The sequence below is a fragment of the Pituophis catenifer genome, unplaced genomic scaffold (assembly GCF_029215685.1).
Source record: "Pituophis catenifer annectens isolate HBS135680 unplaced genomic scaffold, rPitCat1.0.hap2 SCAF_14, whole genome shotgun sequence".
Taxonomy (NCBI): Eukaryota; Metazoa; Chordata; class Lepidosauria; order Squamata; family Colubridae; genus Pituophis; species Pituophis catenifer.
In genome coordinates, this window is record NW_027256894.1 from 15,893,329 (window position 1) to 15,919,545 (window position 26,217).

The 26,217-nt window shown below is 40.3% G+C and overlaps 1 protein-coding gene across 2 annotated transcripts in view; it reads right to left on the bottom strand.

Moving 5' to 3' along the window:
- TRPM7 (transient receptor potential cation channel subfamily M member 7) overlaps nt 1-26,217 on the bottom strand; it is a 64,557-nt gene that overhangs the window by 6,308 nt on the left and 32,032 nt on the right. The window contains exons 11-35 of one of the 2 annotated variants that reach the window (XM_070953694.1): nt 25,884-25,984; nt 24,992-25,126; nt 24,466-24,519; nt 23,687-23,827; nt 21,782-21,916; nt 20,508-20,788; nt 19,052-19,280; nt 17,761-17,916; nt 16,271-16,414; nt 16,036-16,164; nt 14,609-14,893; nt 13,012-13,186; nt 11,938-12,064; nt 10,942-11,126; nt 10,178-10,310; nt 9,077-9,780; nt 6,577-6,653; nt 6,016-6,075; nt 4,665-4,752; nt 4,307-4,377; nt 3,142-3,179; nt 2,681-2,706; nt 2,196-2,246; nt 2,040-2,105; nt 838-1,121 (exon numbers count right to left, since the gene is read on the bottom strand). In XM_070953694.1, coding sequence (XP_070809795.1) covers nt 838-1,121; nt 2,040-2,105; nt 2,196-2,246; nt 2,681-2,706; nt 3,142-3,179; nt 4,307-4,377; nt 4,665-4,752; nt 6,016-6,075; nt 6,577-6,653; nt 9,077-9,780; nt 10,178-10,310; nt 10,942-11,126; nt 11,938-12,064; nt 13,012-13,186; nt 14,609-14,893; nt 16,036-16,164; nt 16,271-16,414; nt 17,761-17,916; nt 19,052-19,280; nt 20,508-20,788; nt 21,782-21,916; nt 23,687-23,827; nt 24,466-24,519; nt 24,992-25,126; nt 25,884-25,984 — 3,875 coding nt within the window. Of the gene's footprint in view, nt 1-837; nt 1,122-2,039; nt 2,106-2,195; nt 2,247-2,680; nt 2,707-3,141; nt 3,180-4,306; nt 4,378-4,664; nt 4,753-6,015; nt 6,076-6,576; nt 6,654-8,677; nt 9,781-10,177; nt 10,311-10,941; nt 11,127-11,937; nt 12,065-13,011; nt 13,187-14,608; nt 14,894-16,035; nt 16,165-16,270; nt 16,415-17,760; nt 17,917-19,051; nt 19,281-20,507; nt 20,789-21,781; nt 21,917-23,686; nt 23,828-24,465; nt 24,520-24,991; nt 25,127-25,883; nt 25,985-26,217 lie in introns of both variants that reach the window. The other variant, XM_070953693.1, reaches the window with a different exon arrangement.

Consider the following 26,217-nt stretch of genomic DNA (forward strand, 5'->3'; position numbering starts at 1 on the left):
TTCGCTTAACATTTCTTCTCTTAAATATGATTTTAGATGAAAACAACTTCAATTCTTCTGAGAATTTAGGACCACACATTAAATTCCAGTTAAACTAATTTATTGCTCTTGCCTATATACAAGAATCTCGTCAACTAGTGGTTGGCACAACTGCAGTGATTCACTTAACAACTGTGATAAGAAAGGTCGAAAAATGGGGCAAAAGCTACTTAGCAACTGTCTTGTTTAGTAATAGAAATTTTGGGGTCCATTGTGGTCATAACTTGAGGACTATTGTCAACTCGCAAAGCATCCCTGGCCTGCTCTCGTGTTGTCATAGGCAGGAGGGGGGGAAAACTGACGTTTCTCAAGGCTGTATCCCAGGTTACCTGGAACAGCCGGAGGGGCGTGATCTCTACAGCCCGCAAAAGTGCTCCGTTGGAGAATGTGATTTATGACACACCCTGGGAGGAGGGGGGAAACAGGGTCATATTGGGCTGTAAACTATGTGGGGCAGAGCTGGCTTCACTTGGGTACGATATGTTGCTCCTAATAAATAACTGGATTTCTTTTGAAGCTTGGCTCGAGACTCATGATTTAATTAGGGCATCCGTAGGAACCCTGACAACTACCTGTACAGCGAAAGTACTATCATGGGTATAGACTGACTCCACTGAAGCATATACAACGTTTAGCAGAGGAGAATTGGGTACATTTGACAGAAAAAAAAAACAAAAAAACAGAAGGCCAAAGAATGAAGGAGGAGAAAGAAGCAGCAAAAAAGAAAATCGTAAGTATTTGCTTTTGCCTCAGTGGTACTGTAAGCATCTGCCCTTTCTGAGCAAAAGTACAACTTACTCTCAAGCAAAGGTGTAATACTGTGTCTTCTTTGTAAATGCTTGACCAGGTATTGACAACTTCGGGGAGAAACGATTTGATGATGTAAAGGTGATCCGATTTCAGAATATCGTACTCGGACCAAGTACAGGCCACCTTGAGGGCTCGTCGCAAACCTCCTCCCATCTCTTCCTTGCTTAAGAATTCGATTTTGGCACAGAGACCCAGCTGAGACCAGGAAGACATGCTGTTGTTCAAAATGTTGGGAGAGCTTTCCTCCAGACGATACACAGTGACTGGTTCTCCTATGATGTCACCAGAACAAAGTTAAAAATACAGGTAAGGATTAGAGAATAGCACTAGCAATAGCACTTAAGACTTATATACTGCTTTACAGTGCTTTACAGCCCTCTCTAAGCAGTTTACAGAGTCAGCATATTGCCCCCAACAATCTGGGTCCTTATTTTACCCACCTCGGAAGGATGGAAGGCTGAGCCAACCTTGAGCCTGGTGAGATTCGAACTGCCAAATTGCAGTCACCCGGCAGTCAGCAGAAGTAGCCTGCAGTACTGCACCCTAACCACTGCACCACCACGGCTCAGAATATTAATGTAATGTAATGACATTTTATATCAGTGACTAACCTATCCAAGATGAGTCTTGTTTGAGAGAAACAAAATCTGATACATCTTGACCGGATGAATAACTACCAAATATAAATTAATGAATTCAACATTAATTATAATGTTTGCTTTTTGATCTTCCATCGCCTATCACTCAAAATTCTAAGAATCAGAAAGAGTGCAAAAAGGGAGGAAGGAAATGAAGAAGACACGGTGTTCATCTATCTTGTTCAAATTTCATAGTAAAATACAAGAAACGAAATGTTCTCTTTATCAGAAATTGATTATATAAAAGAGGAAAAATTTTGGTGTTAGGCTACATACCCTAAAAAAGATAATCAATGTTAGAACTTTTTTGGTACCCGGTGAAGACAAATTTTACTTACTCAAGTATTTTGAGCATTTCAGTTTGCATAATCCTTAAAACTGCCGACATTCTATTTGCTCTTTTGCATCACAGTTGCCTGATTTTAGGGTCTTATTTGTTTTCTTGTGTGTTAAATGGTATATTATATAAACTGTTGTATGCCTACCAGGTCTGTTTTGACCCAATGAAATGTCATCTAGAAAAACTTGAAATGAATAAATGAAAATTCGTACCTCTTGGAGGCACCGGGGTGAATGGTATGCTTTGTGATAACCTCATCAAATTATTTCTCTCCACAGCTGTAGAGAAAGACAAGGCAATCTGTTGTAGATTAAGGATTATAATGCTTTAATTATTTTAATTTCATTTCAGGAGGTTAGGAGACTGACCTGAATAGTAGTAGGTGGTATCCATAATGGGCTTGAAAGGGGAAGCTATACCTAAAATAAATAAATAAGTAAATAAGGTCCTATTGTTTTTTGCATACTTGCTTCATGATTAAATTACCGTAATAAAATGTGTTACATTTTTAGAAAGACAGTAATGTAAAAAATGAAGCTTTTCAAGTAAAGTTTCACCAATCTCTAACAAGGTATAAACGTAACACTCAAAATTTATTGCATAAAAAACCCGTGATGATCAAAACACTGAGGAAAATTAAAACTTCAATGTAACAAAAGACAACTTCATCTTGGCTTATCCTGGATGAGAACAAAAAGAAAATTTCTTTTTGAAGAGCTAAGGTACTAAAATGTCCACCAACATTTCTACTGAGATACTTTTTGTCTGCAGTTAAAGCTGAATGATATACTGAATTTAAGAAAGATTATTATATAAAGACTGAAACTACAGTACTCTGTAAGCAATAACTTACCATTCAGTGCATCTTCCTCAGAGGACCTACAAGTAACAGAGACACCATTAAAACTTTTGTGATACTTGCATTTCTTGGATTTTAGTGCTCTCATAGTTATTGTAAAGGAAGATAAAATTCCTAAGGAAGAATATCCCAGAATATTCCAGAACAGGGAATGTCTGTATAGGAGTACTACCATGTAATGTAGGCTATAAACCCAACCAACCAATTAAGAATATAGGGCTTCAAATAAAATGTATTTTATGGTTATAGCTACCTTCATGCCTCCTATTAACATAACCTGGCAAATGAAATATTATAGTCAAAGCTATATTTTCTCATGTCCTTTTTTTCTGTAGGAATTCTTATACATCAAATCAAGGTAGCCTCAAGCAATGGCAGAGTTACTGATCTCTGGAGATAACCAAAGGCATAAATGTTTTAATGCTCAGTACAGGAAGTTTTAATGGTTTACTCACATTTCATTCCTGTAGGACGTTCGACCTTGCAACCAATCCTGGAAAGGAAAAACCAGAAACGAGTCCATGAAATAGAGGTTAATTGCTGGGTTTAATGTCAAACTGTTAGGTTTCACTAATGCTGTTTGGCTGATCCAAGCAAAATCATTGAAATTGCGTAAAGTGGCTGAATGAGCAGATCAGTTGTGACAATTTCAGCTAAACCCAATGGTCTATTTCCCCCCCAAGTTCTTTCATGAGGAATACAGAGACGATACTCAAGAATAAAAGAATGCAAAAGCTGTTGAGTAACTGCTTTTCTTCAAGGTTATCTCCATACTACAGGGGTGTCAAACTCGATTTCATTGAGGGCCGCATCAGAGTTGTGTTTGACCTGGGGGGGGGGACGCAAGTGGGTGTGGCCAGGGTGGGTGTGGCCAGCTCAACATCACTCGTGTCAGGGACGCCTGTAGTGGACCAAGCGCTCTTCCAGAGAAAACGGTTCCCGAGCTCCGTTTTCGACTGCGACGGCCTCCTGCAACCCTCTGTCAGTGAAAACAGAGCTCGGGAGGGCCACGTGCGACCCTCCCAAGCTCCGTTTTCACTGGCAGAGGCATCACAGGCCAGTCCTTCGCTGTTTCCAGGGCGGCCCTGCGGGCCAGAACTAAGCACCCCATGGGCCAGATGCAGCCCCCTATGCCTTGAGTTTGACACCCATGCCATACTATAACAAATGCTAGACTTCCCGAGCTGTCCTGCAGCTCATGCTACTCGTAAAGCTTGAGTTTAATAGTGCTGATGGATTCCCTCTGTGATGCTGCTATCAACTTTCCATTGATATTCCAATGCTTAAGTGAAAGTGTGAGCAATCACCATACCAACGTGACCTGTGAATATTCTACTCAATGATTATTTTTTTTTTCAGTTTGCTCTTTCCCCATCAGCCAGAGAGGTACAAAAATTCCCAGCACATTTTAAAGGCGTTTTGAGAGATGACTTATCCACCGTTTTGAACAGCATGTCAACAATGTGGGTGACAGTATGTATTTGGCAGGGAATACTGAAATTTGTCATATATTACTTTCTGCCAAATTACTAAAAAGTTTCACTTTTGGGTTCTTGGGTTCTGCTGTTTAAGTTTTACGGGAAAAAAATGCGTAACAATTTCCATTATGTTTTTACTCACTGTAAGTAAGGCTGCCTTGGAGTCCACCTGGTGAGTCTCCTCAGTAGATGCTCTTCTGCTCTTATTGTGAGCTAAAATAAATGGACCTTACAATTAGGATCTGCAGTCAACTGAATGATTTTAACGGATTTACTATCATCTACTATTGGCTGATAACATTTAAGTAAATATTCAATTGATCCAAGTACACAACTCAGTATATAATCCCCAACAGCGCTGTCTATGATTTGTTAGCTTGCTGGGGTGAGAAAACAATTCTTCAGGTTTTTAAGAACTGTAGTTAAAAGTATTAGTCGATATTTGCAGCAGTTTATAAAATACACCAAATAAAAATGAACATATTTGTGTTCATACTTACTTTGCTCTGATTGTGCAGCTCTACAATGGTCACTAAAGCCTTCACATGAACTAACGTGTCTTAGAGGACCTTCTGTATTACTGCTGACCTGTACATTAAAAAGAAAAAAAAATAGCGATCATCATCATCATTATTTATTTATTTATTTCATTATTCTACTAAAATCAGTGGTGCACCTCTTGGTAGGCGCTATTCTTTAATAGCAATTATGTCATGTCAAAGTTTAGGCAGCGTAACTAGTATTATGAGATAAACCCAGGAGCAAAACACAGCACATAGCACACAGATAAATAACAGTGGTTTATATACAGACTTATATGTGGTTAAATACCTTATCATACAGCTACTGACACAAGGAGAGCAATGAGATACACGACGAGAGAGAACATGAGGAGAAGAAAATGCCCTCTAATGGCTTCCCTTATATAGACAGCTTCTTAACCCAGCTTCTTAAAGTGGCAGTAACCCTGCTGCCTCGTTCCCATTGTATCAGCTTTCAGTTGTCTCTGCTTACAACCTTCCATCAGCTTACAGCTATTAAATCTACATTCCCTGACATGACAGCTTCTCCCAACCTGCAACAATTCCTATCATTCTCCGCTCATATTCTTAGAAATGAAATATGAGCAACGCTGTTGTGGCCCACCAGACTCGGACGATGAGGAGGTTGGGGAGGAACTTGGGCCAGTTCTGGAGTCTGGGGAAGGCTCTGATGGATGCTCTGTGTCGGATGCAGAGATAGAGCCAGGGCCGTCTGACATTTCCCAGCCACTGGAGAGGCAGCTTAACGCATTGTAAGCCGCCCTGAGTCTCCGGAGAAGGGTGGCATATAAATCAAATTAAAAAAAAAAAAAAGCTGCCTTTGGAGGCTCATATGAGTGAGGAGGAAGAACAGCTGGGGCCTGTTCCAGATGCACGTATGCGCAGAGCAGTTAGAAGAGGTGAGCAATGGAGGACAAGGAGTTGACTCGGGAAGTGGACGCTGAATGGCCCCTCCCTGGCTGGGGAATAAATAGAAGGAAAGGGGAGTGGTTGTCGTAGGAGGCAACCGTTCGTATTTCTGAAGATTTTGCTTATTGTGTTTCGTGCCACAAAGACTGCTTGCCAGAACTTAATTTGCAGCCTTTTGGCTGGGAGATCAGGTGCAAGGAACTGATAAGGTCTGTTACTGCAGTTAACTCTTTGAAGGACACTTGCCTGGACTTTTCGGTGGGTGAATGCCATTAATTCACAAGAGGTAAATAAAGAGGGGTTTTTTTTTGACAAGGAGTCTTTCTTGCTTCTGCTAAGGCTGGGTCAGAACAAATGCCACCCAGACCTGATGCAGAAATGAACAGTTGGAATTTTTTACCTTCTCTTTCGTTTTCTCCATGCCTTCCAGAATTGCTTTTTTGAAGTCTTCCTGTTGCTCCTATCAAAGGGAAGGAGGAAGGCATTTAAAGTTAGCTCTGATGTGGCTTTAACCTTTGTTTTAGTTGTCTGTGCATTTAAAATCCAGGGATTTAAAAACACACACACACACACACACACACACAGCCAGTTTGGTGCAGTAGCTCCAAGCACCAGACTGGAAACCAGGAGACTGGGAGTTCTAGTCCTGCTTTCTGTACAAAGCCCGCTGGGCAGCCCCTCTTTCACAGCCCCAGGAAGCAGGCAATGGCAAGCACTTCTGAAAAAATCTTGCCAGGAAAAACTACAGGGATTTGTCCAGGTACTTACTAGGATCAAGAGTGACTTAAAAGCAAACACACAATACACCCACGGGATTCTGTTTTCTGAAACTACAATTCAGTTCGGGGCTTCAAAAGTGGCACTGGCACAATCGATCCCTCCAGGATTATGTCCTTCCTTGCATATAAATTCTACATCAAAAGCCTACCACTAAATTGTTCCCATATCTCCTCCCACTTACCTCAATGCGGTCACTTTTTTCTTTACTCATTATCGGTGTCTCCTTAAACCGCTGCAATTCCATGCTGTCCCTGTGACCTATGGCAGCAGCATCAACCATGCAAAAAGAAGAATGATTACAGATTTAGGTACAACTGTTATTATTCACATGCTGTTGGAATCTGAAAATACGCGAACCTTCCCCTCCCCCCCAAATTTATATAAAAAAAATTCAGTTCTACTGATCTTCTCCATGAAACAATTATCTTTTATGTGGTTTCTTTGATGTCGTGGTGAGGTTAGTGGCCTAGAAACCAGGAGACTAAGTAACAGTAACAGAGTTGGAAGGGACCTTGGAGGTCATTTAGTCCAACCCCCTGCTCACGCAGGAGACCTTCTAGGCCTTCTTTAGGTGTGAAAGCCAGCTAGGTGATTTTGGACCTGTCTGTCAGCCCAATCCACCTGAGAGGGTTGTTGTTGCAGGGGGAAATAGGAGGCAGGAGAATTAGGTATGTTTACACCTTTATACATAAAAGGTTGATGATTTATACATAAAAAAAATAGGACAAAATTATTATTATCATCACCATCACCACCACAATGTTACTGTCATCATAATGATGACCTAGAAAAAAACATTTGACTAGGGAAAAAAAAATAACATTCCACTTTGTTGTATTCAAAAATAAATTCTCATCTTGTTTTCTAGGAGTACATAACATGGATGCTAACATTTTTTTTTTTTACTAAGGGCTGTTCAGCAGAAAACGCAGAGTTGGATATAATCAAACTTTCAAAATATAAATCTCCCCCAATTAAAAAAAATATTTGACGTGCAAGTGTGCTCTTCTTCCTCTCGTGCTGCAGACACAGGCAGGCTTTAGAAGTACTAACTCTTATCCTAACTCTTACGTAAGGAACAATGATGGCTTGCCCTGTCCACATTATACACTGGGCTTCCTCATCCACAGATACTCAAGCCATATTTGAAATGTACAGATTGTGCAATTCAGGGTAAGACGTACAGACTGCAAAGATGGAAGTCGTGGAAAAATGGGAGTTACCATGAGGAGCTTTTACTATGTGTACAATTTAAATGTATCAGCACAACATTTAAGTCATGGCTCTCTAACCTTTTGGCTTGCTTGGGCCGCACTGAGTGAAGAGGAATTGTATAGGGCCTCAAATATAACATAGTTTTATCATATAAAATCACGTAATAATGTTAAACGTTTATAATTTTATGGGGGGTCCATTACTAGCTGTCCATGAGGGCCATGGATACCCCTGATTTACGTTAACCTTCCCCAACTGATACTCTTACAATGGCAGTTTATGGGAATTGACATCCAGCACCTCTATCAATAGGTTTGCAGAAGGGCCCTTGGCTAATGACATTTAAATTAAATGTGACTAGGTTATATTATCAGTTCTTTTTACAACATAAAATAAACCATTTCAGTTACAACGAGCAACCAAAACGACTTACAAGGAAAACGAATTATCTATTATCTAAACTCCAGACATTTTGTTAGTACACCTCTTTCCCAATATCTAACCAAACACCATCCTGCCACTGTTTTGTTTTTGTTTTGATTTTTTCAATTAAAACTAGGATGCAAGTAAGTAACACAATTTAAAGGTTTTTTTTTTTTTTTTGCTATTAAGAAGAAAAGATAGAATATTAAATTTTGATTTACACGGGGAATTCGTTGTAGCCAATTCCTCAAAGGTGAACAAAACAGTGGTAGGTGACAGAAGTTAACAGAGCCCATTACACAAGCAGAAATTTGTACAAGAATTTTACACCTTTTCATAGAACAGACAATATTTTTGTATAGGTATCTTGATAGTTTATATCAAGATAGAAATATAACATTTGACAGAGCAGCACTCTTCTTAATTATAAGCTCTGATCTGCAGCTGACAGACATAACCACCATTATGTCTGAAAAATATTGCCCACATCTCAAGATTTTTTTTTTAAAAAAAAAGGAGTTTACAGTTTCACAAAGAAGGGAACCATTTGGAGAACTTGAAGAAATCAAGATATTAAAAAACAGAGTACACCAGAAGTACCACAAAATCCGTAAAGGCACCACACAATTCTTGATAAATCAAACCTTGCAGTTTAGATTTGATCCACAGTTTCTGATGTTGTACGGTGACACCGGAATTTAAACTGAAGATCTTGGTTGACATTTCTGGAAAGCTTCTGTTCGGCCTTCCGACTTCCTGGGTCTTTTTCAATCCGCTACAAGGAACGCTTCTGATTTCCTTAGCAATAGCCAACTGTCGTTCGCTTCGGGCAACAGTTTTGGCAAAACTAGAAGAGGTCTGGCCATTCCCTTGGTCTGAAAGGTTTTTCACAGCACCATTATTTCCCTTCTCAATAAATCCAGACTTGACATAACCTCCATCATTTGGGGAGATGGAAGCGAGCCAAATGAAGCCCGAAGATAGCACTTTGCAGCAACCCCCAGTAATAGCTGGATGCCCTCTTTTCAGCTGGTGATACTTACCCACAAACGCACCAAATTCAACGGCATTTTCTCCTTCAGCGGCCTTTGGGACCAGAACGTCCTCTTCCTTTGAGGTGCTTCCCGACTGGTTTTTGCAAAGGGGTTGAGAAGGAGTGCTCACAAAAAACTTAGCGGACAAAGACGTTAGGTAGGGGAGGCTGTTTAAAGAGCTGCCCCCCTTTTTGACTTTATTACTGTATTTGGATGCTTGTATACCCTGTACTCTTTGACGAAGTTCTGTGGGAGAAACAGCTTTTGGAAGTAAGGCACCACCTGAGGAACCTGCCTCGGGAAAATTGAATTCGTCCCCCTTGGTGAAACCGGGCATCTTATGTCCTGGATCTTTTTCTTCTTGCATAGATATGTTGCACAGCACAGCATTATTCGTTTCAAGGCCTCCTTGGGGGAAAGAAGAACCGAACGCGTTGCCGATACTGTGCTTCCTCCACATGGAAGATCTTAAGGGAACGTCGTCAATGAGGTTCTGGGCCAAATGTTTCGAAATGCTCAGTTCCCGGGTGATTTCATTGTGGACCTTGCTCGCTTCCGAGGCTTTCTGGGCGGTGAGAGTTTTCAACGTATCCACAGTGAGAGCCGAGAGGTCTTGCAAGTGGCCGATTTGCGTGTCCAGAGACTGCAAGGAACGTTTGATGTAGTTGACTCTGTCGCCAACCTCCTTGATTTGGATGCACATCTGCTCAACGCTGGAGAGAAATAATGAGAGAGAGAGAAGATCTAAGGCACGTTTTGATAAAGTGCTAGACAAGTTGTAAACTAAAGGATTTTAATTCTGCCATAAAAGAAAAGACTGGTGAGCGTAAAGCTATTTTCCGTGGAAATGTCATGGAACATTTCTACTTGAACAATTACTCTGGACTTATCTCCTTCTCAATTAATAACATCCAAAGATGATTTTTCCTATTGTATTGTGTACAAATGGCCCAGAATATCAGATTTCCACGCTGTGGTGTTTTTCAAAACCAAAGGTAAGCACAGAGTGTTTTTTTTAAAAGAATGGAGAGTTTCTCTTAGGATGAGCAATGTTTATGCTTCTACTTAAAAAAAAAAAAAAAGAATTTTGTGGTTGAATTATTTGCCTACCGTTCAGAGGTGACTCTAATTCTTTCTTCACTCCGACAATGGAATTTGTCATCTTTTTCACTGAAATACATCTCAACACACAACTCTTCAAAATCATGAAGCTTCTTCTGATCTTCTTCTGTTAGAAACAGTTCTACAGAACAGAAAAGACAGTCAATTTTAGAAGTTCTACGAATAGAATTGTGATACTAAAAAAAAAAGGAAAAATGCAGAGATCAGTGCAAGAGAAACAATAACATTCCTCTAGTGTAGACCCTTAAAATCTACACCCCGCTCCAGGGGGAAGGATATTGCAAAATCCCCATTCCCTCCCCGCTCCTGGGGGAAGGTTACTGTAAAATCCCCATTCCCTCCCCACCCCACTAACCTGCTTTCCAGCTCCGTTCTCCTGTTCAGGGCAACAAAAGAAGACCCTCCTGATCAGCTGAGACTCGGGAGGCAGCAAATAGATCAGGGATGGGGCCAGCCAGAGGTAGTATATTCCGGTTCTCTGAACTACTCAAAATTTCTGCTACCGGTTCGCTAGAACTGGTCAGAACCGGCTGAATACTACCTCTGATGCTGATAGTGTAAACCGCTTAGAGAGAGCTGTAAAGCACTGTAAAGCGGTATATAGGTCTAAGTGCTAAGTTGAAACACTTGCTCTTACAAATTCCCATTCGCTGGAACGAGGCTTTCAAGCAACTTTTAAAGATACCCAGAGTAATTTTTTAAGGTTAAAGAAGAAGGGGGAAAAAGACACTATATATTCTGCCGGTGCTTACTTGGCCCATCTGAAGTTTTATCTTTCTTTCTTCGTTTGCAAATGCAGTAACACAAAGAAGCCATATGGCTGAGAATAATAAGCGGGGGAGGCAGGATGGGCTTCTCATGATAGGCCATAACAAAATGATAACGCTGATACTTCCACACAAGGTTAGAGATAGCTTTCACTTGTAAATACACATTGCTAAAAAAAGAACAACAACAAAAACAGGTAAGTGTTTCAGTACAAAAATGTCCTACAAAACCAGTTTTGCCCATACGACACTAGAAAGAGATCCTTCAAAATCCGTATTTACAAGAACTCTACTATGATTGTTAGCAGAGATAGTAAAATTATTAACTGTTCTAATTTATCTAGTTTTGTTTCTATCTGGAAATTGCTTCCAGACTTTATGCTTCAGACAGAAAATGAAGTGTTGACTTAGAGATTTGCTGAGCCTTGGTAGTACAGTGGTCTAAAGCACCCTGTTATTAACACCAGCTGTCTGCAATTAAAGTAAGATCGAATCTCACCAGGCTCAAGGTTGACTCAGCCTTCCATCCTTTCTAAGGTAGGTAAATTGAGGACCCAGTTTGTGGGGGCAATAAGCTGACTTTGTATAAATATACAAAAGAATGAAGGCTATTACTTAGCACATTGTAAGCCGCCCTGAGTCTCCGGAGAAGGGCGGCATATAAATCAAATTTTTTTTTTAAAAAAAATTAGATTAGATAGCTGGTATTTATAAATATGTAATAATAAAAAATTGCAATTTTACTTTGCATTTTACTACGCTAAAAAAGTTTTAAGTCAATTTTTTGTTTTCCCCTTTATCCCACACTTCTCCTTGTTTCTTTTCCTTTTACATTTTCCCACAAGCTTTATTTTCATTTATATTATGATAAACTGATTTTTTTTTTAAAAAAAAATGACTTCTACTGTGGTTCTACAATCACCAAGGTGAATTCTAAAGCTCAGTTTAATAATCAAATGGTCCTGTGAAGTTCATACATACTTGAAAAAGGCGATGAGAAGGTTGACCATAATGATGTACTGCACAAAAAGGTATACAGACTGAAGAAACGGGGTTAGCCATGATCCTGTCACACAGAGGTGTTTACTTTCGGAATTATTTGCACATACTACATAGATTAAAAAGAATAAAAAAAAAACATAAATAAGATCTGGCAAATGCAAAGGTGACCCAAAGCTTGTTTTAAACCCAAAAACCTCTGAAACATTTCATTTATAAATCTCCCTTGTTAATTATGTAAAGGTTTGTAAAATCTCTTAAAACCTAACTCAAACGTCAGATCAATGCTCAGTTTTTGTTATAAATCAGGGGTGTCAAACTGAAGGCCCGCAGGCTGGATCTGGGCCACGGGGTGCTTAAATCTTAGAGCCTTGGTAGTACAGTGGTCTAAGGCACCCTGTTATTAAGACCAACTGCCTGCAATTACTGCAGGTTCGAATCTCGCCAAGGCTCAAGGTTGACTCAGCCTTCCATCCTTTCTAAGGTAGGTAAATTGAGGACCCAGTTTGTGGGGGCAATAAGCTGACTTTGTATAAAATATACAAAAGTATGAAGGCTATTGCTTAGCACATTGTAAGCTGCCCTGAGTCTCCGGAGAAGGGCGGCATATAAATCAAAATTTAAAAAAAAAAAAATCTGACCCACAGCTGTGATTTATGACACACCATGAGAGGAGGGGGAAAACAGAGTCATAGTTGGGCTATAAATTACATGGGGCAGAGCTGACTTCACTTGGGTAGGTGCTGACATGTTGCTCCTAATAAATAACTGGATTTCTTTGGAAACTTGGCTCGAGGCTCATGGTTTAATTACGGCATCCGTTGGAACCCTGAAAGCAGCACTTTGCCGGTCAAAATGGGACACCGGGGAGGGGGGGCTCATGTGATGTCCCCCCGGTGCCCCATTTTGGCTGGCAGGGTGGTTAAGGAGGCATCTCTCCAGTCTCCCTCCGCCCTGCCGGCCCACAGAGGAGAACTAAAATGCTGATCCGGCCCTTGAAGAAATCCACTTTGATACCTCTCTTATGAACGAACAAATGAAATCATAATTACCTACCGTCAATTTCATAGGCATACACTTCACCAAATATCATCCAGTAAGGCTGAAATACAATATCTTTTGCTAGAACCCAGGATGGTTCTTCCTCAGGATAAAGTATTGCTTTTCGAGGTACTCCAAAACTGAGCAGGACCAGGGCCATGATCACTACAATATAAAACATGTTCGCCACCTGTTAAAACAGAGCAAGAGTCAAGGAAATTGAGATTATTAGTAGAAGGCCACAGCAGCCTTGTCCAACATGAGAATGTTCAAGATATGGATTTCAATCTGGTATAGGTAGTCCTTGACTTATATAGCTCATACAGGTAATCCCAAGCATCCGAATTTTGGATCACGTGACCACGGGGATGCTGCAAGTGTGGAAAACGGTCATCGGACACTTTTTTCAGTGACGTTGTAACTTTGAACAGTCACTAAATGAACTGTTGTTAAGTCGAGGACTACCTGTATATAAACCAGAGAGAAATGGAATGGAACCCCTGATCCTCTTAGGGCCGCTCAAAGCTTTGGATACTTTCTCAAAGTGGTCACCGAACTGTAAAAGCTAATGTTATGTTTTCAAGGTGAAAATGATTACAATGAACGGGAAATACTTGGACTAAATCTTTGGCTTCATCTGCAATTTCCGCAAATCAATTCTGATACATGCTCTACTCTTCTATGCATAAATCTGTTCTGACCTAGGCTCCCTTAAAAAGCAGGAAGCAAAGTCTTGGTCCCGGCAAAACCTCTTTTATTTACACGACTGTGAATTCCTTTCATTCACAGTCAGCAAGGTCTGCCCAAACAGTTTTTCAAAGGAATATTTATCAACACAAACCTTATCTCGCTTGGAAGGCTGCCAGGTAACTAGTTTCCAAACGCAGTACAAGGCAAAACTTGGCACAGAGTCTCTCAGAGTTATGGAATGAACGAATTGTTTCCTGCAAAAGCCCACTCTCCATTCGCTCCTCTTTTGTTTCCTATGGGAGGGGCCAATCACCTCCAAGGTGTGGCTTTACTCCCGAATCGACCCTGCTTTCTGAGTTGTTCTTGTCTTCTGGCAGCTCTGCGCATGCGCACACTGGGAATGGGCTCCAGCTGCTCCTCAGCCTCACTGCTGTCTAGCCCCCTCTCTGCATCCGAAGCAGAGCCCTCGTCCAAGCTTTCCGTAGCCCCCCAGGACTGGCCCATATTCCTCCCCAACCTCATCACTGTCCGACTCTGCTGCCAGCTCTGCTGGCCGCTGGCGGGCCAACAAAATCCATGATTTCAATGCAGAAAACCAGAGTATTTCACATGTGCAGACTCTATCTATATGTAATGTCTGTGTAAATCACACATGCGCAGCAAATACAATATGGGGGATGGGAACGCATTAAATGTGATCATTCAAGTTCACAGATGTTTCCGTTCCACATCATGCTACATATTCGATCAAGCACGCCTATATTTGTATATATCCATAGTTATATTCATAGTACTCCTCCCATGCAGAGATTGAGTTGCTAAGGGTCTCTCTATCTTTATTTATTGAAAGTAAAGTAAGATGAAATTTATTTGCATTAAAAATTTAAGGAACAAAAACCACGGTATCTTTTTTTAATCTTACCATTTTCCCAATCATCATGACATAGGGCCCAGCATGTTGATTTACAGCCAGAAAATCCAACAGTCTCACATACCAGAAGATTATATTCAGGCAGTAAGTGAGTCTTCCAGCAACGAAAACATAATTTACTTTGTAAGTATTTTCATTGAAGTTCCCTTTTGCTCCAAATCTTAGTACAAAACCAATGAAGAAAGTGATGATGGCTATTGTGTCACTGACGTTGAAGTAATCATTGAACCACACTTTAACCTTCTGACTAATCTTCCCAGCTTCTGACATAAAGATCTGTATTAAAAATAACAAGAAATCGAGTATGGTCAATTTTGGTTCATATCAATGGCCTGATTAGATGGCCATTACACATGAACCCACAGCAATCTTTGTTGAATGCAGTGGTAGAATTCAATTTTTTGGTTGAATGCAGTGGTGGAATTCAATTTTTTTTACTACCGGTTCTATGGGCGTGGCTTGGTGGACGTGGTGTGGCTTGGTGGGTGTGGCTTGGTGGGCGTGGCAGAGGAAGGATACTGCAAAATCCCCATTCCCTCCCCACTCCAGGAGAAGGATATTGCAAAATCTCCATTCCCACCCCACTGTGGGACCAGCCAGAGGTGGTATTTGCTGGTTCTCCCAACTACTCAAAATTTCCGTTACTGGTATTCCAGAACCTGTCAGAACCTGCTGAATAGCACCCCTGGTTGAATGTCAGAAAGCAGAGACCAAAAATCATGGCAGTAGCTTTACAAACCAGGGTTAGAAGGCAGCGGTTTCCAGTGGGGTCCCTTTTATATAGCAATAGCTTTTAAACTTGTATACTGCCCAATAGTGTTTTACAGCACTCTCTGGGAACATATTGGCCCCAACAATCTGGGTCCTCATTTTACCGACCTCTGAAGGATGGAAAGTTGAGCTCCATTAGGATTGAAATCCAGGCTGTGGGAAGAATTAGGCCGCAATACTGCATTCTAACCACTGTACCACCACAGCTCACTATACATTTGGCCAACTCAAGGCAATGAACATACCTAGTACTTCTGCCTCCTACTTTCCCCACAAAACAACCCTGTAAGGAGGGCTGGGTTAAGAGAAAGGGACTACCATCTTTCCCCGAAAATAAGACCCTGTCTTATATATATTTTTTGAACCCTGAAATAAGCGCTTGGCCTTATTTTCGGGGAGGTCTTATTATTTTGGGCGTGTGGAGCAAGACGGGGCTCCTCTTGCCATCTTACCTGATTTCCAGACATTATACACAGAGCAAGATTGACTGTCCTGCTTTGAACAATTTATGCTGGACTGGCAAAGTTACAACTTCTACAGACCCTTTTTCTACAACAAATTCAGTCCACTGTTTTTTTTTTTTGTTTTTTTTTTTGATGAAGCATTTGAAACCCTCTTCAATGGAACAATGTTAAGGCCAGACATACCTCGCGGATTTTCTCAACTGCCAGTGTGAAAATGTAAGCAATGACAATCCATTCCTGAACCGAAGGCAATTCTTCCATTTTCACAAGAACCACAAAGGTATAAAGCATCAGGAATCCTATATAGGCCAACTAACAAAAACAAGCCAAGTGTTAGATATCCATTTGGAAAAGTTAGAAAAAAGATTCCTGGGGAGGGGGGGGGAGTAATTCTTTACCACAACTAAAACCAACTCACCGTGTTGAACCAGAATTTCACTATTGGTGCGTGATAAAAAGCATAAAACTTTCGTGTAATGGGAAGCCGCTTAGGTTTTATCATGCTCTCCATATCGTGCTTCCCGTCAGAATGATCCAAGACCCTGACTTCTTTGAATACTTCCTAAGATTAAAGCAAAATGGTTAAATGGCCTACATTTGGCAAGGGCTGTATTTTTGTGGTTAAGAGTACCTGATGGGACCCAGACATAGTCAAAGTCAGTGATAGAGTGACAATACAATTCACTCATGGAACTAAGGTCCCAATTCAGCTCTCACGATTTATAAACAGGACCGAAGAAACATCTACAGAAGCTCCTGAGAACTGCTTTCTTCAGTATCAGCAATACCAGTCAAAAAGAAGGCTGTGAAAATATCTACAGACTCCTCACATCCTGGACATAAACTGTTTCATCTCCTACCCTCAAAATGATGCTATAGAGCACTGCACACCAGAACAACTAGACATAAGGACAGTTTTTCTCCGAACGCCATCACTCTGCTAAACAAATAATTCCTCCAGCACTATCAAACTATTCACTAAGTCTGCATTACTATTACTATTAGTCTTCTCATCGTTCCTATCACCCATCTCCTCCCACTTATGACTGCATGACTGTAACCTTGTTGCTTGTATCCTTACAATTTAGTTTCCTAGTATGATTCGATTGCTTATTTGCACCCTATGACTATCATTAAGTTTTGTACCTTTTGATTCTTGACAAATGTATCTTTTCTTTTTATATACACTGAGAGCATATGCATCAAGACAAATTCCTTGTGTATCCAATCACACTTGGCCAATAAAGAATTCTGTTCTGTTCTGTTCTGTTCTGTTCTGTTCTGTTCTAGCCTAGTCTAGTCTAGTCTAGTCTAGTCTAGTCTAGTCTAGTCTTATTCTATTCTTATTCTATTCTACTCATCTAAACAAACTATGAAAATAAGGATTAGGGGTGACATGATAGCGGTCTTCCAATATCTCAGGGGTTGCCACAAAGAAGAGGGAGTCAAGCTATTCTCCAAAGCACCTGAGGGCAGGACAAGAAGCAATGGGTTGAAACTAATCAAGGAGAGAAGCAATCTTAGAACTAAGGAGAAATTTCCCGACAGTTAGAACAATTAATAAGTGGAATAACAGTTGTGAATGCTCCAACACTGGAAGTTTTAAAGAAGAGATTGGACAGCCATTTGTCTGAAATGGCATAGAGTTTCCTGTCTGAGCAGGGGGTTGGACTAGAAGACCTCCAAGGTCCCTGCCAACTCTGTTATTGCATTCCATTCCATTCCATTCCAGACATGTAAGGAGCCCCCAACTGGGTCTCCCCAGTGACATCATCCAACCCTTTCAAACCCTTTCAAAGGGCCTTGGTGCTTCGGACATGAGTGCAAAAAAGCAAGTGTCTAATTTGTTTCACTGAGTTTAATAGGGGCAAGTGTAACTGAGCCCTTTGAATGGATGTGAAGACTTACCATTGGTATTTCTTCTGCGATGTTCTGAAAATTGTTTTCACTATCTTCCATCGTCATCTGATGTGCATCTTGGGACTGGGGAATGTGAGACATTTCGGCCTTGGTTTTGTATTCCAGCATTAATATAGTAGGGGGAAGAAGGATGCTCAGGATTACCTGTAAAATGTTAACATCAGACAATTTAAAGAATTATTTCCCACGCAGGAGTACTTAGAAACAAAACAAAAGAAAGTTTTTTTAAAAAAAACCACCACCCAACACACAGATTTCCTGCTTTCTCTCCCCACCCTTATTCCAGCAAAATCTGTCAGGTAGCAAGTAAAAGATGTAGAAGGCGGCTTATATTGAGCAGCTTGCAAATATACCCAGACAATTTCATAATTACTCCTGAGGGGGACGAAAGCTAACCGTGTCTCAATTATTATCCAACTAAATGGGTTTGTACAAATTTCCATCCTTCGTCGTATTTTTCCACCCCCACAATATTGCATTCTGATTTCTGCAGCCAAGTTTTAACTGACTCAAATCTTTGCAAAGCTTCTTTTCTGTATCGTTTAAGAAATGAAGCACGGCCACTTCAAATAATTCTTTGCTGAGGAGCAAAACAAGCGAGGGGCCACAAACCAAACCCAAGACAAGACTAATCACGCATCCTGTTTTAAAAGGAGACTTCAGGAGTTTTCTGTAAAAGCACTGAAAGTTTTTTGGGTTTTTTTTTAAACAGGGCTGTCTTATTTCATTTGAACACAGTGGGGTAAATTTTCAGCCTGGTTATCTGGAGAGAAATGGAGGCTCCTGGTGTTAATCTAGTCTATATGGCTTACTTGTCTTGTACCGTTCTGAAAACTTACCCCATTCGTACCCTGAGGCTTTATGAAGTATGAAATATGAAGACTTTCTACATCGCATTTTACTTTACTACCTGTCGGAAGCTTAATTACAGTTGTTTTACATGGGGGTTTTGAGTCTGTTAATGGGTCACCGCTAAGTTTTTTTTAGTAGTAGATTAGTTCTCATGATGAACTAGAGATCCATCTCTATTTAAGAGCTACTTGCCTGGATTCGGCCTTCTATAGGTCTGTACCTTTTTCAAAAAAGATAATAAAGTGTCAAAAGAAAAATTACTGTGCATTCCAACACCACCTCTTTGATTTTTACACATCCCTAAATAAAGATGACACTGACAGACACTATAGAACTACATGCTTGAACTTGTTTCCCTATTTTCGTATAACACAACTGCGATAACACTCAAGGCATCCGCTGAAAACAAACCCCAAAAGGAGCATACCTTGTACCACGAATTTTTCCTCATGTTCAGCCTTCCCATCCACATATCCGATAGTAACATCTGGGTGCAAGTGTGTGCTACAAAAGGACGGAGGCGTGAAGACACGGCTAGTTTAAGGCAGGTGGCATTACTCCAGTTTTTTAGCTCATAGGTTAGTAACTTCATTGCCATCGTTTCATCTTGGCGAAAGGACTGCTCTAATAACTCAACGGCCAGCTCTCCAAAGTCACTGAGGAAGGGAGAGAAAAAACAAAATGCGCTTAAAGATGCATATGAACAACAGGTACCAAAACAAGTTCACCAATAATTAACGTGACTTGCCTAGACTGACAGAATGTATCTATTTTTAAATTCTATATGTTTTAAGGTCTTCTTCAAAATGAAAAAGGTCTTCTGCAGGCAGGACATAAGCCTAAGACTGAAAATGAGGCTTGTCAGATATTACATCTTTTCTATCCTGCTCTACAGAGTAGAGAGTTGGTTTCTGACAGAAAATCACTTGAAGAAACCAGAAGCATTTGAAATGTGGATTTACAGATGGCTGTTACGTATAAGTTGGGTTAACGAAATCACAAATGAGGAGGTGTTAAGCCGCCTGGGAAAGCCAAGGGAAATCATCAAAGCCATTAAAAAGCGAAAGTTAGAATATTTTGGACATGTGATGTGACACCCAGAAAAAATGGCATCCTTCACTTAATTTTCCAGGAAAAGATTGAAGGCAAACGAGGTCCAGACAGAAGAAGAATATCATGGCTTCAAAATCTAAGGGACCGGTTTGGACAAAACTCAGCAGCACTTTTTCATGCGGCTGTTGACAAAAATAGGATTGCCAACATGATCGCTAATGTCCGATGATGGATATGGCACAAGAAGAAGAAGAAGAAGATACGTTTAAGAGAGAGAAAGATAAAAAATGAAAGATTTTTTTTTTCATAAAATATAATAACAGTTTTTATTTTAACTCAAGTCCAATTGCTTTTCTTCCTAAGGAGAACTAGTATCTGATCCAGGAAAATACTTCATTTATTCACAAATGTTCCTGGAACTGTTGCTGAATTTCTGAAAACAGCAGCTCACCAAATGAAATGAGAGAAACTAACACAAATGATTTACTGGCCCTTTTGAAGAAAATAAAAGGAAATATCCAGCCATAGAATGAAACAGACCAGTGGTTCTCAACCTTCCTAATGCCGCGACCCTTTAATACAGTTCCTCATGTTGTGGTGACCCCCAACCATAAAATTATTCCTAAGACCATTGAAAATATGTGTTTTCCGATGGTCTTAGGCGACCCCTGTGAAAGGGTTGTTCGACCCCCCAAAGGGGTCGTGACCCACAGGTTGAGAACCACTGAAATAGACAATTGATTCTAACTGTGGGACTGTTGTCCTCTTTACGAAGTATAATTTTGTCAAACAACACATAACGAGATACGTTAAGAAGCTGAAACGCTCACCTGGAGTATTCTTTTAGTTCTTCTGAGGTATCGTCGACCAGGTCGTTTTGTTTTGATTCATAGGCCATGGAACGGTAAAGCTTGCAGGCCACTAAGGCTTTTGCCATGGACTCTTCGCCATGCTGCCAGAAAAAGAGCGCCATTTTCTGCCTCTTCATTAGCACCGCCCAAAGTAACAGCTCATTAAGAGGGTACGGAAAGCGCCTGGTTTCCGGATCATCGATATCGACAATGTCATCTTTGGTTTTTTTCTTTTTTCCTTCATCTGTGGCAGTATCAGCCTTTCAAAAGGGGGAGGAAAAAACAAAACCAAGACCCTATCATTGAAGAACTCATAATTTATTATTTTTTTTAAAAAAAAAATGCAAAAACAAAAAAAAAAGTTTGCATTCTAGGGCAAACCTTCAACAGCATCCGGCACAACTTCGAACGAGAAAAAAAGTAACAATACCGTACAATTAAAGCATGGCTTTCTGGAATTATTTCCAGTCCCTTAAGAGCAGCTCATATCTAGATTATGGGATGGCCATAAACTGGGGGAGCACAGGAGAAGGATATACAGGAATACTGGGCAATGTTCCCAGTCATCTTTCCTGTCAAAAAATGCAGTGAGGAAAAATTGAAGGGATAATATGGCTTTTTTAAAAACCTGATCTTCCTTTTGCTAGCTCCCACGCATCTAAACAAATAATGGTAGCTGGAACGCAGCAAAAACATCTGCAAAACATTTGATCCCTACTTCAGTATAGCTTCTCTACCTAAGCCTAGAGAACCTCAATTAAAAGATAACTTTTAACTTAAAAAGATAATGGAACATTAACTTCTGTGATATGGACTTGTCCTTTTTTAATTTGATATCCACAAAATATTCATGATTCAAAAATAATTGTAGTTTGGGGATGTGGGTATATATATCCTGAATCTGAAATTTACCACTATGAAATCTTATGGATTTCTTTAGTACTGAAGCACAACACTCTTCAGGGTCAAAGAGACAGAACTTCCCCAGATTTACTATCTTGGATTAGAGATATTTTGTTTACATTCTGTTTATGAGCCTTTTCCCAACATAGAGTATTGGAAAAATTGGTGAATAACAATTTGTGCTCTCAAGGTTTAATAATTTGTTTAAAAACAAGGTAAGTTTTTGTGTGCTTTCCTTTACTCTCTTTTTTTACATATTGAAACAAAAAATAAAACAGTTGACAAGGAGTACAATATATTATGTATGTAGCATTAATATTCATGCCAAGGGAACAGCTGCTGTTGCCTACCTTTGGTTTGTAAGGCTGTGCAGTTTTGATGAAGTGATTGTGCCGCATTTTTTCTTTCTTATCCACCCTGTTCCCAAAAGGTTCGTGGCTTTTACGCAACTGAGGAGTGCTGCCTGAAGCATTTCGCCCGGAGCGCTACATATAGGTACATATTTTTAAAAGGTTAAGAACAAATGAAAAAGATGGTTATTCAAATACGTTGCCAGAGTTGCATGAAACAATAGAAACCATTACCTAAAATTATAAAACCCGGATGGGTTTTAAATAAGTAATACAGCCTAATATAACCACAGAGGTGAGAGAATGGGGACATCACAGATTAACTGCAAGTCAGTTATGAATGCACTGGGGGGGGGGGAATCCTCTCATCCAGCTTCTGTCTACAAAACTGGGATATCTTAAAAGGCAATATAATATAATATAATAAATAATATAATATAATAAATATAATATAATAAACATAACATAACATAACATAACATAACATAACATAACATAACATAACATAACATAACATAACATAACATAACATAACATAAATTAGAAGGGACCTTGGAGGTCTTCTAGTCCAACCCCCTGCCCAGGCAGGAAACCCTACACCACTTCAGACAAATGGCTATCCAACATCTTCTTAAAACGTCCAGTGTTGGAGCAACTTCTGGAGGCAAGTTGTTCCACTGGTTAATTGTTCTAACTGTCAGGAAATTTCTCCTTAGTTCTAGGTTGCTTCTCTCCTTGATTAGTTTCCACCCATTGCTTCTTATTCTGCCCTCAGGTGCTTTGGAGAATGGTTTGACTCCCTCTTCTTTGTGGCAGCCCCTGAGATATTGGAAGACTGCTATCATGTCTCCCCTAGTCCTTCTTTTCATTAAACTAGACATACCCAGTTCCTGCAACCGTTCTTCATATGTTTTAGCCTCCAATCCCCTAATCATCTTTGTTACTCTTCTCTGCACTCTTTCTAGAGTTTCCACATCTTTTTTACATCGTGGCGACCAAAACTGAATGCAGTATTCCAAGTGTGGCCTTACCAAGGCATTATAGAGTGGTATTAACACTTCATGTGATCTTGATTCTATCCCTCTGTTTATGCAGCCTAGAACTGTGTTGGCTTTTTTGGCAGCTACTGCACACTGCTATTGGACTAGGCTTTGAAGCCAAAACTCTTAAAAGGCCATTTGAATATCCACAACTCACCTATCTTAAAAGGCTATTTGAATATTCAGTAGAAATAATATTTCTGTTCCCTTAGAAAATGCACGTGGAAACAGTTCCTAATATATGTGTTTTCGGGAGGAAGGGGGATACCACCACCAGAAGAAGCTTTAAGATTTTGGAAGCAGGAATGATCCTGAGGGGTGGGGGAGCACTTGTTGATTGTTTGTATTGTGCATATTGTTATATATTACATATTATGATTTGTATATGTATATGTATATGTATATGTATATGTATATGTATATGTATATGTATATGTATATGTATATGTATATGTATATATAAAGAAAATGCACGTGAAATGCTCTGGACCTAATCTAAGTATCCAGAGGGAGGCCACTTACCATGAACATATCACTTCTGCTCTGAAAGCATTTCATGGGCTGCTACGTTTCTACTGGGATGCTTGCAATGTCCTGCAGAGCTTTATACAGCTTAGCACTGAATATCTGAATGGGGGGCCTTCTCCCTGATGTACCTGCACATCAACTAAAATCTGATGGAGATGGCCAACTGAGGGTGCCAACTTTGCCTAAGATTAAAGACTACAGTTGGAGCATCTGCACAAGATCTTAGCGGATAGGCAGAGCCACAAGGGAGAAAGGCTGATTCGCAAGAAGCCAACTCTACTTACATGTTTGGGAAACACATTTTCATTTCTCACATTAAAAAGAACAAATCACATACCCTGTTGCTGCCACTGAGGCTGTTGTAGATCACTCGGAAGCGTTTTCTTGTGTATGTGCACCGGTAGGTTCCTCCCATTAAGTATTCGACAACAAGTCCAACGTCAATCAGAGTGAGTTTGTACCCTGGAGGAAGATTTCCCTGTAGACAAAAAATAGAAATTCAGAATGGAGATTCAAAACATTTTAGTGTCGTTTTTTTTTTAAAAAAAGAAAGGATCGGCTAAATACAATAGCCCCCCTACCCTTGATTCAGGGGTGGGCTGCTACAGGTTCGGCCAGGTTCGGGAGAACTTCCAAATTCCACCTCTGGCTGGCCCCTCCCCACCCAGGAGTCTCCATGCGGTCGGTTTTGGATGCGAGGAAAGTGCAGGCCATGCGGAGGCTCGGGGATGGGGAAAAACGGGCCTCCTGGAAATTCTGGAAGGCTGGAAAAGCCTCTGGAGCCCAGGGAAGGCAGTTTTCGTCCTCCCAGAGGCTCGAGGAAAGCCTCCGGAGCCTGGGGAAGGCAAAAAGCCCCCCCCCCGCCCCCCGCTGTGGTGCAGGAGGCTGACTAGGCCACGCCCACCCAGCAACCGGGCAGAACCCGTTGCTGAAATTTCTGAAGCCCACCCCTGCCTTGATTAACCCCTTCCCCCCCCCACCCCAGATAGTTTGGAGCTTCAACTCCCACAATCTTGTCAGAAACAAAATTATACTAAACTGAGAGAAGGGAGGAGGTGAATACGGTTTATGAGGTCCTAAGGAATGCGAAGACATTTTATCAACTGAAATCTTTACCTGTTTGACATCTCGAACGAGGTGAAACAATGCTGGATTTGTTGGGCCTTGTTTCTTGATGAAGAAAGGAAAAAACATGAAGACTTTTAGATAATTTCAGGCAAGCAACAAATCGCAAAAGAACGACTAAATGCTGATTGTTTCCTTATTTTGGTTTAACTAGAAAAATAGCTATATTTTTGCAATATTTAAAACTGAAATTGAAACACTTTAAAACATTATAAAATAGTTCTGCCCAAGCAAGGTTTTTACTCAGCAGAAGGAAAAATGTACAAATGTACAAATTGATATGAAGGAGCAAAACTTCTATTCCGCTATTCTATTGGATTCCATTTCAATAAAGTTGGAATACAATAAAATCCTCTATTAAAATTATCTAGCAAATAATTATTGGGAAAATTTGTACCGTATTTCAATCCCTCAATGCATTTTGCTTGGTTTCTAGATGAAAATGTAAACCTAGTTCCATGACAGAGATTTTAAAAACAGTATATGGAGATTTTGCAATGGATGGTATTCAACTTACAGTGTTGTATAGTTCTTCCAGTCTGGGAATTGTCAGAAATTTGTGCATGCTTACTCCATTTTCAATAAGAAGTTTCACAAAGGCAACTCTGTCCATCACAAGAGCATCCAACATAGCCTGCTCTAAAGAGCCAACCTGAATGAAATTGTAAGGTGGCCATGCTTAAATTAACAACAGATAGAAATACAAAACTTGACACAATATTGCCCAAATATAGCAATAGCACTTAGACTTATATACCACTTCACAGCCCTCTCTAAGCCTCTGGCCCTCAACAATCTGGGTCCTCATTTTACCCACCTCGGATGGAAGGCTGAATCAACCTTGAGCTATTCAGGATCAAACTGCTGGCAGTCGGCAGAGTTAGCTTGCAATGCTGCATTGTAACCACAGCCCTCCCTTCCTTCCTTCCTTCCTTTCCTTCCTTTCCTTCCTTCCTACTTAGCAATAGCAATTAGACTTATATACCACTTCACAGTGCTTAACAGCCCCCTCTAAGCCGTTTACAGAGTCAGCCTATGGCCCCCAACAATCTGGCTCCTCATTTTACCCACCTCGGAAGGGTGGAAGGCTGAGTCAACCCTGAGCCTGGTGAGACTCGAACTGCCAAATTGCAACCAGCAGTCAGCAGAAATAGCCTGCAGTTACTGCACTCTAACCCACTGTGCCACCTCGGCTCATATGAGAGTACTATGCAAACAAGAGTTTATTTTAAATAACAATTCCTCTTTTGTAAACTGATAAATTAAGAATCTGCTTAAGTAAAAAAATTATGTTGTTTAATTTCCCTGGGGGATTGTGGAGATGAGGTAGCCCAGCATTATGTCTGCTCGATCTGGTTATCAGCAATCTTATTTATATTGTCCCTATTCCAACTGCCAGCTTTACTTACCAGCCACTGTTGTCCATAAACAAAAACATGATTTTTGGCTATGTCAACTCGATCCCAAGCAAGGGTAAGGATAAGCTGGTCAAATGCAGAAGCATTTGTCCCTAAAAACAAACGTAAACAAAACAAAAAAAAAAGTTTTGAAATTTAACCTGCTTGTCACAAAAGCCTAATTCCAAAAGTATCCAGAGCCAATACAACTGTACGTTAAAAACAAACTGATTTTGCTTAATATTTTGCTTAAGGGAAATAGCACCTGTGGATTGGAGGAAAGCTTTTGAAGGTGAGAAAGATCTATTAAATGTAGATGCTCTTATTTTAAAGAGCTAGAGAATGA